Source organism: Neophocaena asiaeorientalis, unplaced genomic scaffold (assembly GCF_003031525.2).
Source record: "Neophocaena asiaeorientalis asiaeorientalis breed wild unplaced genomic scaffold, Neophocaena_asiaeorientalis_V1.1 scaffold7, whole genome shotgun sequence".
Classification (NCBI taxonomy): Eukaryota; Metazoa; Chordata; class Mammalia; order Artiodactyla; family Phocoenidae; genus Neophocaena; species Neophocaena asiaeorientalis.
Window position 1 is genome coordinate 2,440,630 of NW_020185337.1, and position 17,905 is coordinate 2,458,534.

The following is a 17,905-nucleotide window of genomic DNA, read 5'->3' on the forward strand; positions in this document are numbered from 1 at the left end:
CCACTCACCCACCATCCCCAAAGGAAGATGTGGTCCCCGCTTCCCGGTAGGGGGCTGAACCTCTGCAGTCCCCACTCTGGGTCTGGTGATGGCGAAGGGGGTCGGGGCCCGGCGCCCACCCGCGGATGACCAACCTGGGGGTACCGCCCACCCTCCCGGGCTGCAACGCTGCTACGTATGTGGGCGTCGGCTCGGTGTTCAATTCTCAACCCATTTCCGGGGCTAAAGCTACCCGCACTGGGGTGCCGCTTTCCCGCGCCGGGGTATGAGCATGGCTAACTCCAGAGGATCCGGCCGGGACTAGGAGATCGAGAGCGGCCCCCCCCCCCTCCGCGTACACGTCAACGCCGGCGTCGAGGAAGCGTCGTAATGCTTCGAAGAAGCTCGCCACCAAAAAAACCCTGTACCCCGCCGCCGCAGCTGCCGACAGAGAAATCCCTGCCCCAAGCGCACGCTAGCCTTTACCGCAGGCTCAAGGCGAAGCCAAAAAGAGTCTCTCCATGGATGTATTCCAGGGGCGCGGGGGGCTGTGTCTAAAGGTTTGTTGGAGCCGGACCCTTGATAGAGCTAGGAGGCTGTGGCGCCTCACGCCACTCCCCGCCCCTGTCATTCCTAAGGTTCCACAGGTCTTGACGGTGGCGAGTCTGTCAGCCCTACTCGGCGGCCAGCTTCCCTTCCTCGATCGCTTGCGCCTGTCGGCCTGGCCCAAACGTCCGCTTCAGAGGGCTGGGAGGCGTAGCCGGAGTCGCGGTGGCGTTTGCACGTCTATTAGTAGGCGCACGGTAGTGATGGCGGCGCTCAGTGAGACTCTCCTGTCACTGGATACTACTGCTCGCAGCCCTCCTCAAAGCAGCCGGAGCAACCCCCAGGTCTTTAATTTACAAGTAGCAATTTGACTTGCTCTGCTGCATGTCAGGTGGGACCGTGGAAAGTGTGGAGACGCCCCGGGGATTAAGCGATAGCAGCTTAAAAAGAAAAAAAGCCAAACAAATAAACAAAACCCACCCACCCTAACAAACATGAGGCTACTGGAGAGAATGAGGAAAGAATGGTTCATGATTGGAATAGTATTGGCGATCGCCGGAGCAAAGCTGGAACCGTCCATAGGGGTGAATGGGGGTAAGTGCTGCACCTCTGCGTATGCTCCACTGCGATTCCCACTTCAGAACTAATTTGCGAGTCTTGGGAAGGAGAGGAGACCGGAATTGGGGAGTGTCTGCCTCTCTTAGGGGCACTGACCAGTTCAAGGTGTCTTTTGGCCCTCTTGCTGGTTTTTTAATTTGCCAGCCCCAGAGAGGATTTATAATTAGGAATGGGGCGAGGGAATTTGAACGCAGGTTGCCTTTTCCGCGAACAATCAATGAGTATCCTTAGTGTCAAGGAGTGAGGTTACCGAGAATGAAACTTATTTGCCTTCAAAGTAGCATCCTATCCCAAGGGACGCTAGGTTGCCAGGAGTTCCTTATCTATCTTGGAGTGGACACCATTACCCTGTTTCCGACACTCCCCTCCTCCATGTTAAAAAAAAAAAAAAAGGAGTGGGGGAAGAAAAAGGGACACCCATTCCTCTTCCAACTCAGATTTGTTGGCCCACATGTTGGAGGGTGATGATTTGCTGCAGTTCCTGCCGCTCCACAAACTCTCAAACCGACTGACACGTTGCACTCAACTGCTTCCGTGTGCTGCCGGGACTCAATTGCTACCTTTAGCAGTCTCACAGATCCAGGCTGTGTTAGACCATGTGTAGTGTGTATTTTGGCAAGGAAATGTAGGTGGGCTAAAAATCACATCCAGATCTCTGAATTGTGGGATCCTTGTCATGTGTGGATGGGCATTGGTGGAAACGACTGGAAATACCGTTAGCCGTTCATGCCCCCCCGACCCCCTCCTCCCACCCTTAGACAATCATGTCCCACTTTTCATAAACATTAATTGAATTTCTTCAGTTCATTGTCTGTTTGACCTTGTTTAGCAGTTTTCACGCTTATTGACAGGTTTTACACATGCAAGGACAGATAAGAACCGAAGTGAGCACACACAATCTTTATGCTAGGAAGCTGTCAGGAGGATATTTGAAGTTATTTGAACCTTTTTGTTCAAACATGATGGAATTGAATGAAATGATCTCTCAGGAGAACAGTGGTTCCTTCTACCCTCTACCCTCAATACCTCCATTTAGAGGTAGCTTCAGAGAACATTTAAAAGGAATTTTTTGGACAAAGGTAGTGGGGATTCAAACTTCTTGGTTTTATTTTATGTTCTTCTATGTTCAACTTAGTACAAAATGTGGAGGGTGGGTAACTGTGAGAGTAAAGCTGTTTGGGGTTACCCTGCTGAAGATACCAGTTTCTCATTTGACATAGTTTCTCTGTGAGCTTTGGGGAAACTTGTGAAGGTTGGTATTTAGGTACTGTCCAATGAGTTCCCCGTCCCTGCAGCTAGCCAGGTAGTAAGAATGTTAGAGAGCGTCTTTGTGGTGATCTGGAATGTAGATTTCACTAGCTTCACTTGCAGACTTTATAGCTTCTAGGGTTAGATCTCTGATTTGCTCAGTGTTAAGGTGAAATCACAGGTGATGTGTGATCTTTAAGTTGAGACCTGCAGAGACTAGGTTTGGTAAAATTCCTTTTCTCTTATATTCCTGGTCTGCTCAGTGGGAAGGAGAGCTGTTGATTGCTCAATCATTTCCCTAGGGCTTCCCCACAGTGGCCTGTGTGAGATGGATTCTGTCATCTGATTTGTTCCCTCCGACTCTGCTTCTTGAAGTTTTGGGAATTATTGTATCTTAGAAATATTGTTTCCCACTTTCACTAGTCCTTATGCCATTAATCTAGGAGAGTTCGTTTGTTTAATTATAAAAGAGGAGACTGTTAAGAGCTGAGGGAACTTTATTTTAAGCTAACATGCTTCTTTTACAGCTGACGATACTGAGACCTCAGGTCAGGTGACTCACCCTAGGTCAGGTTAGCTAGCTTAGGGAAGAGGAAGGACTGGGGACCAGGATTCCCCGTTATTTCGTACCAGTTGCAACATCCATCCAAATATTCTTGGCAAAAATCACTAAAAATGAATAACCATTATAAAGAAAGGCTCTCTGTAATAAAGACGGTTTCCATGCCCTGAGTTTTAGGCTAAAAGAAGCTGCGCAGAATCGGGTAATATTAGACAACCGTGTATTCATGTGATTTTTTTGAGATCTGTCCAAGTTTAAAAGTTACTGTTTCTAAAAACAAAAGTTAAACAAACAATTGTTTGGGATTTCTTATATAAGCTGTCTTATATAAGCTGTCAGGCTAAGTTCTTGGTACTTCAGTTGACCTTCCCACCTGTAAAACTTCTTCAATAAAAACAAACTTCCTAATAGTACCAAATAACACTTTGACACCATCAGTTAAAACAACAAAAATCTAGGAACAAGGAGAGTAATGGTGGCTGAAAGTGGTCTGTCCTCTTCTGCTCTACAGAATGATCTAAAGCATCTCTTTTTGCTTGTCACTTTTAGTCAGAAGTTCCATTTTGGGGTCTGTACACTAGAATGCGTGTGCATTTTTCATGCGCTCACATTGACTGAACAATTTTCAGTCTAACAGTTTTCTAGACTTTCTTTTCTCTTCAGTAGAAAGTTTTGATTGTTTTCAACTTAAGATGCTCACTTCACCTTTACCTGGATCAATACCTTAATGACTATTTTGAAGTGTAAGACTTCTACACTTAAAGGGTCACACCTTTGCTCTGCCGTCCCTTAAAAAACAATCTTTATAGCCAGTGGGTGAGTTATGTATGGCAGGAAATTTATAGAGGTGGGAACCCTGAAGTGAGAGAAGTTGAATGACTTTCCATATGGGAAAAAGTGTAACAGGTACTAGCATGGAAAATTTAATTTTTAGTTCCCTGTTCTTTTTACTCAGTTACATTTCATTTTAAAATATATAGAAAGTTGAAAGTAAAGAGCCACAGGAGATGTAAATTGTAGATCCTGAAGTGTAGATACTCTGTTTCATTTCCACACAGGGGAGCCCTGAGCTATGCACATCTTAGAGTTTACCAGAGTTCAACACTGTGCCATTCATTCTCCAAGAGAAAGGCTTACTTCTTTGGAAGTACAGATTAAGCGTCTCATTTCTACCTGCATCTTAACTGAAATCTTTGCCATTAATTAAGACATAAATCCTAAAAAGGAAGTTGCTTCATTTTTGCATTAAGAAAACATAACCAGAAACATGCTACTGTATAAACTTAAGAATATTAGCATGAATACCTTAGATTAGGTTTAGGAGTGAAATTTACTAGATAAGTAGATTTGATGAAACGTAATAGTTCCTTGCATTCCTAAACATTCCAGCTCGTCTTCTTTCCCCACACTCCACTCCCACATTAAAAAGCGTGGGTTTGAAGTCCCAAAATTGCTTCATTTTTTACGGCCAATTTTTCTTTTGATGTTGCTACTCCATTCCATTTTCATTGATAAACATTTTTTTTTTCGCTTTGGTTTAAGGAAGAGTTAAAACTTATATTTCCACTTTATGCTTTGTAGCCTTCTCAAGATCTGAATCTGGTTATTTTCATGACTTGGAGGATATAATCATTACCTTGGAGAGGGGCCACATACCATTTCATAGCGTAGTTTCACCTCTCACCTCTGTGCAAATATTTACCAGTTTTTTACTTCAGCCCTGCCTGCTTCTAGTTCTGCATTCACACCGTGGGCGATCCATTAGCAGCTGTCTCAAAGGGGCCTTAGGTTTCCCCAGATAAGAATTAATTCCTCCTTCCCTTTTAAAAAGGTACATTGTAGGTAGCCCTGGAAGAGCCTCACCAGGTCCTTTCATGGATTAGTTATTTGGATGTGCATCTAATACAAAAAACAATATAAAAATAAACAGTATACCCTGTCTCTAGGATTTAAGACATTCAAATTAAGGAATCATTCCACTGAATTATGCCAGTTAGTTAATAGCTACCATGTGTATTTATATATATATGTGCATGGAGTGTAGGAAGAGTTACCTTCTTAAGAAATCCAGTTGTTGGCTAACTATGGTAGATGCTTTAGCTGCCCCAAAGAAACATGTGGTCTAAGTCAATGCCATGTGCTTGCTATGGAGATGCATCTTTGGATGCATCACCTAGCTCTTGCTTGCAAATATACTGCTAACTATAACCCACCCTATAGAGAAAATCTGGGGTACCACTGTGGATGGCAGCACAGTTGACAAAAATGGGTCTCACAAAAAGCAAGGGGTTGGAGGAAAAGAAAAAGGATATGAGTTTGAAAAAAAACAAACAGGATATTAAAAATTCCTGGAAGGCATTTACTAAAACAAGCCAGATTCCTTGACATTCAAATCTGCTCCTGAATCACCTTCCTCAGCTTTTGAGGAAATATTATTTTGAAGTGTGAGCAGCTGAGACAGATTCACTCACAAGTGTGGGGGGAAAAATGTACTTCTTTTTAAGTTTTTCAACCACTTTCACTGCCCTGAAGTGTAATGCCTCTTCCCCTACCTTCTCCCTTTTGCTGCCTTTTCTCAGATCATAGCAAAATGATTTGAGTAAATGCCAGGTATCTAAAAGAATGTATTGCAGTGTATTTTTTTTTCTTTTTTCCGGCTTTATTGAGATATAATTAACATATAACATTGAATAAGTTTAAGGTGTACAATGTGATGATTTTAGATATACAAAATGATTACCACAATCAAGTTAGTTAACACATCCTTCACCTCACATAATTACCATTTTTTTTGTTGTTATAATAAGAACATTTAAGATCTACTGTATACAAAATGGTATTATTAACTATAGTCTCCACTATAGAACTCAAGATCCCCAAACTTGATTATCATTTTTTTTAACATCTTTATTGCAGTATAATTGCTTTACAATGGTGTGTTAGTTTCTGCTTTTTAACAAAGTGAATCAGTTATACATATGTTCCCATATCTCCTCCCTCTTGTGCCTCCCTCCCTCCCACCCTCCCTATCCCACCCCTCTAGGTGGTCACAAACCACCGAGCTGATCTCCCTGTGCTATGCGGCTGCTTCCCACTAGCTGTCTATTTTACGTTTCGTAGTGTATATATGTCCATGCCACTCTCTCACTTTGTCACAGCGTACCCTTCCCCCTCCCCATATCCTCAAGTCCGTGCTTTAGTAGGTCTATGTCTTTATTCCCATCTTACCCCTAGGTTCTTCATGACCTTTTTTTTTTTTCCTTAGATTTTTTTTCTTATATGTGTTAGAATACGGTATTTGTTTTTCTCTTTCTGACTTACTTCACTCTGTATGACAGACTCTAAGTCCATCCACCTCACTACAAATAACTCAATTTCGTTTCTTTTTATGGCTGAGTAATACTCCATTGTATATATGTGCCACATCTTCTTTATCCATTCATCTGTTGATGGACACTTAGGTATTGCAGTGTTTGAGGAGCTCTTTGTTTCTTTTATTCACTGATGTGCTACAAATGCCTAAAATGTAGCCTTGTGGTTGCTCAGTGAATACTTGTTGACTGACTGAGTGGTGATTTTTCCCCAGCTTGGTCTTATTTGCTGAGCAGTATCTATTGGAATGGTGGAGGATTACAGGCAATGGAGGAACCATGATGTGGTCCTGTTGTTTGGCTTGAGGGAGTGTGTTCGTTTCCTAGCGCTGCCACAATAAATTTCCACAAACTGGGTGGCTTAAAACAACAGAAATTTTTTTTTCCCCAGAACTTACTCTGGTGGCTAGAATGCAGAAATCAAAATGTCGGCAGGGCTGACATTTACTATGGCAGATAAAATTAGAGGACCTAATATGGAAGGATGCGGCCTATTTGCTCTCTCGTGTGAGAGCAGCATTTATTTTCATTTTTCTGCTCTGAGGATACTGTGCTGCACTGGACAACCTATATTAGCGGCGACACCGAGATTTAAAGTACCGTTTATTCTCCTCCAATGGATTCTCCTTTCATGTCAAGTTATCTACAGGAAATGCCTATCTAACAGTGACTCATTTCTCTCTCTTTAGGACCACTGATGCCAGAAATAACTGTCTCCTACATTGCTGTCGCAACAATATTCTTTAACAGTGGATTATCATTAAATACGGAGGTACTGTCAACTGTGGGGCACATGAAAAGCAGGGAGAAAAATTTAATTCGTGCTTACTCTTTTGAAATTTCAGATTCCTTTTGTAAAGCCGTGTGTAGGTACAGTCTGAAGCTTCACTATCACAGAAGAGAACTTGGACTGCAGCAAAGGACTTGCGTTTTGTACCTATATATTATAGATACTGCATAGCTGGGTGGCATGGAGAATAAGGGTGTGTTTATAGCGGTTATGTTTTCAGTACAACAACTGAACTGAAACATCTACTTCAGGTCTTCCTCAGATTGTGCTGGTCACTCTAGTGGCACTGAGGCTCACTGGAGTTATTGATGTTTAGTTAGGTTTCCATAACTTGTCGATCATCTTTTGCTTTCAGGACTTATGCTGCTCAAGTGATGCTTGTTATGTTATAATTTTTAACTAATTTTTTTAAAAGTGTATTCTTTGCTGGTGTATCTGTTACATATTAATAAATGTTTTAAGAGAAATTCTGGTATTTTTCATACTAAGCCACAGTCTATTATGAAGACACACAGGTAATGTTATTTACTGATCTAGGTGTCACTAAATATGGGATTCTTATAGAATTAAACAAATCCAGGCATTTTTACATCCAAGAGAGGAATGAGTAGAATTTGTGATTCTCTTTTGAATTGTAGTAGAAGAAAAAAAGAGGAGAAAATACCTGTTTACTTTTGAAGAAATCACATTGAGTTTCTAAAGTTGTCATTCTAAGATGCTTATCCTTATGTAGATAGGGAAATCTTACTATGTCAGGATTTGGGGTTTTTTTAGAAATGGCTGTACAATTTGTTTCAGCATTATGTCTTGCCTTTATTTATTTTAAGTTTATTTTCTTTGAAGTGTGCTTTGAATGAAGACCACATTTAGTTACCTTCTTCTTTGACCATCCTAGTAGTGACGTGGAAAAAGCATGGTTTTACTAAATTTATGTATTCTGTAGTTGTCAGGTTGGTGTAAATCTCATCAATGGGGCATTTTTGATGTAAATGGGATCCCCCACATAGTGTCTGAGAAATTTTGTCTCAAGAATTTGAAATCTTCTCACTAATTACTTGCTCTTTTGAAAACTGACATAGAACGAGATTTCCTAAATATGTTGAATTCTAGTTTTTGGAAATTATATTGCAATAAAGGACTACGATTAGTGCTTAAGGGGGCACAGGCTTTTTCTGTCAACGCCTGAGTTCTCCTATTGGTTCTCAAATATGGGACCCAGTGATACAGAAAGATAGTTGCCACTCCTGTGGTGCTGGACTGAGCTTCCCTGGAGGTCTTCCTGCTGGCCTTTGCTGATGCTCTTTGTGGAGCAGCTGCCTTACCCAAGTCCTCTACTTGGGACGTTGCTCTAACTACGTCCTCTGGTGGCTGCTTAATGGCTACAGCTGTTCTTCATGCCATGGGAAATCTGGCAAGATTTGATTCTCTCACTCCTTTAGCTTCTTGCTTAATGCTCTTCTGTCAAGCAGCCAACTTTGCGGGATGCAGGAGTTGAAGAAGGAAGAAGGTCATACTTACCAGCATTTCTCTAAGGACCGAATTCTTCTGTAAGCACCTAGGAAACCTTCAGAATCATCCAGCTAATTGGGATCTAACGCTGAAATGCCTTGATCCTGTGCTTTATTGTGGTATCTAAATAGCCATCAAAGCCACTTCTTCCATATTAAAGGCCCTTTTCAAGCTAATACAATGTTAAGTCATTTTCAAGATCCGTTTAACTTAAGATGCCCTAGATTGCATCATTCTGTAATGTTAAACCATGTCTAAGCCCTGTTAATTTCCGGGGCAACCAAACAGTTGTAAGTTAGGAGGTAGTGAACTTCTTGTTATTTGTTTTCTAGTTAACAGTCTTGTTTCAATAACAAGATTGTAACAATTTGTTTTCTAGTTAACAAACTAATTTCAGCTGGGACTACTATTTTTGTATCCTGTTAGGTCCTGGAACAGTGCATTTTTGCACACAGGAGACTGTAGGTTATAATTAACTTGCGTTTATTTGAAAGCATTTACATTGGCCCCACTCAAGTTTGATTTATAGTGAACATTTCATGTAGTATTACTTATACATTGATGTAATGATGTGTATTCTAAAATTTGTTTTGTTCATTTATTAAAGTTATAAAGGACTGTGTTAATACTTCATGCTGAAAAGATTTAATGCTAAGTCTTCGGTTTTATGACTGTTGATTTCTAGTTTGTGACATACCTGTTGAAGTGGTTTCTGAAATTTTGTTGTAGTGAAATGAAATAAGGTCACATTCGAAATATATTTTATATTTAGCGAACTTCAAATCTACAGTTTCAGAGGATTTGTTACTTAAGAGACTGTTACAAGACCAATCTCATTTAAACAAGTACCTGTTTAGCAGCTGTGGCCACAAGGCACTGCCACCTTGTGCACTTGTACTTGGCTCGGGACAGAAGCAAAGATGAGCAGGAAACTCAGGGCGTGAAAAGGGTCCCCACTAGGCCAGAATATACCGGCTTTCCTTTATTTTCCTAAACAGATCATTGTTTAAAAATCCCATCAGCTCAGAAATAAATATAGCAAATTCTAAAATTGAGGTTCTTGCTGCTTGTTTCCAGCCCAGAGCTATGAGGCTGACCCTCAGAAAGCAAATCCAATAAAGGTCAAATAAGGGTTAGGAGGGAAATTGGTATGTAATGAAAATATTTCTAAGTCCCAGTCAGAGCCTCTGATTTTAAGCAATTCTTGATGCTGTCAGTGAGGCCCTGGTATGTGGAGTATCTCCTTAAGTTTATTTTAATGGGATTCGACCTGTATTACATGTGAATAAATAAGATGTCATGTGGAATCAACTCTTCAGTTATTCATGATGGTATTTATTTGAGTATGTGACCCTCCATTCTACATGGATATGTATGGAATAATACTATTTTGAATTTTATAGTGTTTACTTGCTTTTTCTTTTCCAGTGCAAGCTTATTTTATCTTTAAGGTTGTATGAAGAAGGTATAGAAAATATAGAACACTGGGTTTTTGTGACAGTCTTGAAAATCTTTCTTGGAAACACTTCATGTCTGTTATTTCCCTGTTGTTAAGAAGCCCCTGAGGACCCAACATAGTGGCCCCTTGTGATTCATTTTGCTGGGTTCTTTACTGTTCCATTATTTTGATACAATATCAGTTGTTTCTACTGTCATTTTTCAGATCACCTAGTGTTTTCTAACTACATTTTACTTTTTATAACTTTTTTCATGATTACAAAAGTAGTCTTTCCCCATGTAGAAAGATTAGAAAGAATAAAAACAACTGCTGTTAACATTTGTGTGTATTTTAGCCCTTTTTTCCCTAAACCCATTTTTTATATAGAGACTACTTTAAAAATAAAATACTTAAAAAATTGTATATATGTATATATGTGTATATATGTATACACATACTTGCATAAATATACACATACATACACACATACAATTTTATTTTTAATACGTGACAGTGTATAATAGTAATTTTCCATGTAATATATTTCATTTAATTTTTCTTCATATTTGAAAATAAGATAATTTATATTTTATTTACTTTTATGAACATAAATCAAAAGGTACAAAAGTATATACGATGAGAAGTCTTCTTTTTACTCCTCTACTAAATATTCAGTTCTCATCTCTGGAGACAACCAATGTTAACAGTTTCTGTGTGTCTTTCTGGAGATATTCTATGCAAAACATACATATGTGTATCACCCCCCGCCCCTGTCAAACTGGGGTGTTTTATACCGTTTGCCACCTTACCTTATTTTACTCAAAACACATATCTTGGAGGTTTTTTCATATCAACACATAAAAAACTCCCTGTTTCTTTTTGGATGCTGAAAAATATTCCATTTTTGAATGTGTCTTGATATATTTTCCTCATCTTCTCTTGAATGGCATTTAGGTAACTTATGGGGTTTTGCTATTCTAAACATTCTGCAAAGGATAACCTAAAAATACGTCATTTCCTACATTTGGGAATACGTATGAAGGATTAATTCCTCGAAGTAGGATTGCTGGGTCAGATGATATGTGAAGCTTGAGTTGTGAGAAATAGTCCAAGTACCTAGAAAGGAGTCAGGTGCTGGGTAAGTGTTTGCCGCCTGAAGGAATGAGTTGCTAGGTTGGTCTACGTAGTCTGTGCCAGTGAGACACCTGTTGGTTAAGTAGGGAGAGACCCTGAACTTCTACATCCTTGTCTACACAGTTTTAACATAGTTTCTAATAACTCTTAACACTCTGTTGCTACCTTAAGTTATTTAGTTATTTCCTCACTTTTGGACATATAAGTTGTTTCCAGATTTTACTGTAATAGATAATGCTGTGACTATCAACCAATTCTATATATAAATGCTTGTAACCACTTTTTCTATCCTTAGGAGAAATGCCTAGACATAAAATTTCGGGGTCCAAGAGTATGAATCCTATTATAGTCCTTGAGATATTCTCCCAAATTACTTTTCAGAAAAGTTGCAGTGTTTTATATTCCTATGAGAAGTGTATGCAAATGCCTGTGTTACTGCCTTCTGGCTAATCATTTTATTTTCATTTTTTGAAAATAAAAAACCCACTGATATTCATTTGGTATTTAAGAATGCCTCTGAGTGTATTTGCGTGAGATTTGGTTTCAAGACTGCTGAGAATTCTTGGAACTGCTGGTGCTCAAGTTTTCTCTGGGGTGCAATTTCTGGTTCATTGTAAAGATGGCTCCTTTTATGTTAGCTCTGATCCATGGACCCAGTGTGGCTTCCAGTCTGCACAGTGTTTCCCAGTTGTCCTGCATTAGACCCAGATTTCCAGAAGTTCCATAGATGCCATTAGGGACGTATTGTGATTAAACTGGAGCTGCTGTGTAACATGAAGGGAGATTAATGGTGGGAACTGATGAGACAGATTGTAGAAAGTGGTGACCAGTGAATGAGTCTGCATTAACCTACTGTTTATTACACCGTGAACTTTGGCTAATGTCTCTGAGGCTAGTTCATGACTTACTTGAACTAAGGGAGGTGGGGGACATGACAGTGCTATGTTTATAAACCAGTGAATCTCTGGCAACTTTGAATGTGTTTAATGACTGCCTGCATGTTTTATATTCTACTACTTTCTGAATTTGTTTTATTTTTGCTGAATAACCACATAACTCAAAGAAATTCAAATGTAAACACTTGTTGGTTTGTACATATTGAAATCCCAAAGTTTACCAAGTATCCCTTTTTAGCTGTGAGACTTACAATATGTGCCTGGTGTGTCATGATTCATGCGAATCTTTTCTCTCCTGGGGCAGCGGTGTGACATGGTGGGAGAAGCAGGAGTGAGTGGGTTTGATAGAATGCCAGAAATGGATTTGATTCTGGGCTTCACTCTCAATCTCAATTTCCTCATCAGTACAATAGGGATAATAATATCTTCCTAACTGGGTTGTTGTCAGGATTAAATGAGATAACATACATAAAGTGGCAAGCTCAGAGCATGGCACAGAGCTGCTATTCAGTAAATGTTAATAAAGAAATCTAGTGAGTAGATTTTGGGGAAAAAATCCCTTTTGAAATGTAGAATATTGTTGGGGAAAACATTTTTAAAAATTATGATTTGTGTGTAGATTTAGTAACATCTTGCCAAATTGAGGCCTTGCTAGGTCTGGTGTAATGAGTAGAGGTTAATTGTCAAATTTAATTAAAATTCTAGGTCCTGCCAAAATTTTTAAACAAGATTTTGTTTTAAATAGTTTGTTTGCAGTATCAACAATTCTGAAATCTCTACTAGTGTAAAGGTAGGTAGCTTAGTCCTGTTCCAGAATTTTACAAATCTGAATTGTTGGAATATACTGTATTTGAAAGAAATGAGAATGCTTCAGAAATTTTATAGAAAAATACTTTATAATTATCATGAACTTTTTTTTTAACTTCTTTTTTTCTTAAAGTCTTTCTCTTATGCATGTGCTTATAGGTAAAAATTTTAGCTCTGAAATAACTCCGCATTGATGGATATTAACTAGACTTATTGTGGTGATCATTTTGCAGTATACACAATGAATCTTCATGTTGTATACCTAAAATTAATATAATGTTATATGTCAATTATATCTCAATTAAAAAAAAAACCTAATTCATGTGATGTTGTTTTGGTAGCAGTCTGTCTTCAGAAATAGTTTTCTTACCTTTGTTATTTTGTGTCCTTCATTTTCACAGGAGCTGACAAGTGCTTTGGTGCATATAAAACTACATCTTTTTATTCAGATCTTTACACTTGCATTCTTCCCAGCAGCAATATGGCTTCTTCTTCAGCTTTTGTCAATCACACCCATCAATGAATGGCTTTTAAAAGGGTATGTTTAAATATTTTGAAGGGTCCACTTTTAATGGGGTATCTTTAGTAACATTATTATTTCTGTGGTAACTGTACACGAAAGGGCTTATGTGTCATATAAGGAAATAAAAACACTTTTAACATTATTATTATTCTTTAAAGTGATAGTGTTTCACTAAGGAACTGCATTAAAGAATTTTATAACAAGAGTCTTAAAATATACACTCTTGCTAAATGATAAGGTTCTAGGAGAGACAATTTTCTGTTGGGAGAAAAATGGAAGGCACTACAGGATGTAAGGTCTGTGTGCATGTGTGTAATGTAGGCTGTCGATTGGGTGCTTTAACGTTTGTGTTCTATATCTTACCAAATGTATACAGATACTGGCTGACTATAATATGTGTTTTTAAAATGCATAGGAAAGAAAAATATATAGAGGGGACAAACATTTACTTTTTCCCTTGTTCTGTTTTATGTTTGATAGGATAATTGAATTAGCAATAGATTTTTTTTCATGTTATTTTTTAATTTATTTTTTTAACATCTTTATTGGAGTATAATTGCTTTACAATGGTGTGTTAGTTTCTGCTGTAAAGCAAAGTGAATCAGCTATACATATATCCTCATATCTCCTCCCTCGTGCGTCTCCCTCCCACCCTCCCTATCCCACCCCTCTAGGTGGACACAAAGCACTGAGCTGATCTCCCTGTGCTATGCAGCTGCTTCCCACTAGCTAGCTATTTTACATTTGGTAGTGTACATATGTCCATGCCACTCTCTCACTTCGTCCCAGCTTACCCTTCCCCCTCCTCGTGTCCTCAAGTCCATTCTCTACGTCTGCATCTTTATTCCTATCCTGCCCCTAGGTTCTTCAGAACCATTTTTCTTTTTCGATTCCATATGTATGTGTTAGCATACGGTATTTGTCTTCCTCTTTCTGACTTCACTCTGTATGACAGTCTCTAGGTCCAACCACCTCACTACAAATAACTCAATTTTGTTTCTTTTTATGGATGAGTAATATTCCATTGTATGTATGTGCCACATCTTCTTTATCCATTCATCTGTCTATGGACACTTAGGTTGTTTCCATGTCCTGACTGTTGTAAATAGAGCAATAGATTTTTATTAGAGTCTTTTCTCCCATTAAAAATGTTGCCATGTTTGTTAAAAGGATTTAATGATTTTAAAAAATTATTTGAAGTGGTTTAAAACTAACCACATTTTAGCATCATGGTATAAAAACTGTAACACTGAACTTAAAGCCTAAAGATTGCACTCTGACCTTGTCCCTAAGTTGCTATGTGACTTTTAGGAAAGTCATTGAAGAGTCTTGAACCTCAATTTCCCTGTGTATAAAGTGAGGATAATCATACTTTTATTGCCTGCTTAGTAATGCTGTGGGGATATCAGTTGAGGTCACTTATTCATTCATTTATTCAAGTCATTTATTCAGCTCCTTCTATATGCCAGGAATTATCATAGGTATTGGAGAAACAGCAGTGAACAAAATTGGCAAGTTAGTTTTGCACATCAAGGACACTCTAGGTGTGATTGTCAATAAATAAGTAAATAGATGATCAAGATAGAGATAAGTGATCTGAAGTAAAGCTGTATGATATGAATGGTTGAGAGGACAGGCTGGTGATCAATTTAGACTGCAGAGTTCTGGGGGCAGAATGTTCTAGGTAAAGGAAACAAAATGTTTAAGGACTGGAACAAGCCTGGTGTCTTCTAGGGTCAGGAAAGTGACAGTGATGGCCAAAGCCTGATGATATAGAGGACAAATAATGTGACTTGGGGTTGGAAAGATGGATAGGATCCTGGTCATGCAGAGCCTTGTAGGCTTGTAAAGCATTCAGTTTTTATTTCGAGTGCTGCAGGAAGCTACAGGATGGATTTAAATGAGAGAGTAATATGGTTCTGATTTATGTTTGCAAATGATTCTTCTAGCTCCTGTATGAAGAATAGATAGTAGAAGAGCCTGAGAGAAAACTAGGAGACCAGCTTGGAGGCTAGTGTGATGAGGGAGCAGCTCAGAAGAAAGAAATGGATATATGGAGGATATATTTTAAAATTAGAGCTCTCAGTATCCATGGGTGGATAGGTTGTGGAGAGAGGACAGGGAGGAGTCTGGATTCGGGGTATGAGCCACTGGCCGATTGGCGGCATCATTTTCTTAGCTGGGGGAGAAATAGGTTGGGATGAGAGCAGGAAAAAAAGAGCGCTGTTTTGGCCGGGTCGAGTTTGAGAGAATGAACATAAAATTTCACCAGAAAGCATAAAATGCTACATAAATGTGATGACATCATTTTAGAGCAACAAGGTATGATGCATATAGAGAGCCAGTATTTACCAACTATCTTCCCTGTAGAGAGCACTCAAGAAATTGGAAGATATTAACTCATTTTCATTGTATTCAGGGAACTTCCAGTTTAGTTGGATATGTAGGATATATATACATATATATGAAACAGTAACCAATAAAATGGGGCATCATATGATTTGTTAGATAAGTGGTGTAATCAGTTAAAGGGGAAGAGGTTCAGCAAGGGTGAACTAAAGAAGAGAATTCAAACATGAGGCATTAGTGGGAGACAAAGATAAAAAGCTTCCTTAAGGCCTAGTTGCAAGACTGGAACTACTGGGCTGAGGAGTTTGAGTTTGAATCTGTAGATGATGCAGGGTTCTTAAATGTGCTAAACAAGAGAACAACATGCTAGAAAATGGTCATTAAAGAAGATTATCTGATAGTATTGTCCTGGGTATATAAGCAGAGCAGAGTAGAGTTTGTAATCACAGTATGCTAAATAAAAATAAAAGCATACAATTCTCAGCTCAGGATATTAAACTTAACGGAGTACAAACTTAGTCTACCTCACTTAGAGAAAGCTCTTCCTCACTCACTTTTTCTCCCTTCCCCTCCCAATTTGAGAGTACACACTTAGTATGTTAACTGGAGGGAATTGCTGACTTCTACATCAAGGTCCTGTTTAAATCACTGAGATAAATGTATTCTGAGCGCACACTCCTTACCTTGCTGTGTGAAAGAGAAAGAATGAAGGTAGGGAGAGCACTGAGTAGGCATTTAGAAATGTCCAGACTTGGGCGAAAAGCATCTGAAGGGGAGTGATGACAATAGTCGTGGAAAAGAATGGAAAGTTGGTTGTGGCGATTGTTTGGTTTGTTAAGAGTGAGTGGAGCTCCACTTAGCTCCAAAGTTTCAGACTGGATCATTAGGAAAAAAGCTGTCCCATTGGAAGAAATAGGTTAATTGAGAGGCAAAATTGATTTCTTAGAAAATACATAAATTCAACATTAGACATGTTTTGTTTATGGTGGCAGTCATAGACAGCTACGGATTTGGGAATGGAGGTTAGGGTTAGCAATAGAAATTTGTAAGTATTCATATAGATTCAGATTTGCAAATAAGATTGAGAAGAAGACAGGAAAATACTTGAATGGGCTGGTTTAAAAGATAGGAGATAAATTGAATGATACTGTACTATGGCAACCAAGAGAATAGAGTGCTTTGAGAAGCAAGGAGGAAAGGAGAATGAATACAGGGAAAAGGATGTTGGATTTGGTGATTGGGAGATTGCTGGTTATTTATAAGGTTACTGCTTTTACTAGAAGGGGCATAAGTCAGATTCCAGGGGAGTAAAGAGAGAATGAGCTTTGGGGTCTTGGAGGTAGAGCACAACAGTGAGCCACAGTGGAAAAAGTATTATTACATCCTGAGGAGGCAACAGTACTAATTTTGAGGTTAGTTATCTACATTTATATGTTGAATATTCTGCCTCCTTGAAGGCAGGAATGATGTCTTGTACTTTTTTTTATACGCTTGTGTAGTGTCCTACCTGTAGAAAGTATATGTATTCAGTATATATCTTAGAGATTTTTTTTTTAAGAACTCTCCTTCTTTGTACATAGAGGGGAAGAGGCCAGATGAGAGGGAAAGTTTGAAAAAGTTCAATTGAAAATACCTGAGAGGACCTGTTCCTTGTATTGGTGGTAGAGAAGCCAGAAGGCAGAGAGCCTGGAGGGGTGGCCTTGGTAAGGCTTTGGCCCTGGATTACAGAATAAAAGTTTAACCCAAGATAGGTGATTTTGTGAGTTTGGTCATATATTTAACTCCTGTCTTAACTTCAGTTTTTATAAAAATGAGAATAATAATAGTATTTATCTTAAATACTTGTGAGGGATAAATGAGTAAAGTGTCTAGAACAGTATCTACTACAGATGGTAAAATCTCAGTAATATTAGTGATGTTGATGGTAATGATTACAAGGAAGGCTCAGAGATTGGGAATTCATAATCAGACAGACTACTTCAGCATCACTTGGGAAAACAGACCTTAAAAGAAGACCGTGTTAAAGTGAATTGAACTGGAAGTTCCCTATAAGGTTTTTTCTTAAGTTTTCAGTCAAAAATTAATGAAAACGTTTAATTTTTTCTTACTTCAGAGCCAATATAAATTCATTGCAT

General features: G+C 38.8%; 1 protein-coding gene across 3 annotated transcripts in view; it reads left to right on the forward strand.

Moving 5' to 3' along the window:
• Window positions 1-824: 824 nt before the first annotated feature.
• The window catches only part of SLC10A7 (solute carrier family 10 member 7), a 250,750-nt gene continuing 233,669 nt past the window's right edge, over window positions 825-17,905 (forward strand). The window contains exons 1-3 of one of the 3 annotated variants that reach the window (XM_024736219.1): window positions 825-1,119; window positions 7,014-7,096; window positions 13,300-13,436. In XM_024736219.1, coding sequence (XP_024591987.1) covers window positions 1,020-1,119; window positions 7,014-7,096; window positions 13,300-13,436 — 320 coding nt within the window. In that variant the 5' untranslated portion in view covers window positions 825-1,019. The remainder of the gene's footprint in view (window positions 1,120-7,013; window positions 7,097-13,299; window positions 13,437-17,905) is intronic. The other 2 variants (XM_024736220.1, XM_024736221.1) reach the window with 2 other exon arrangements.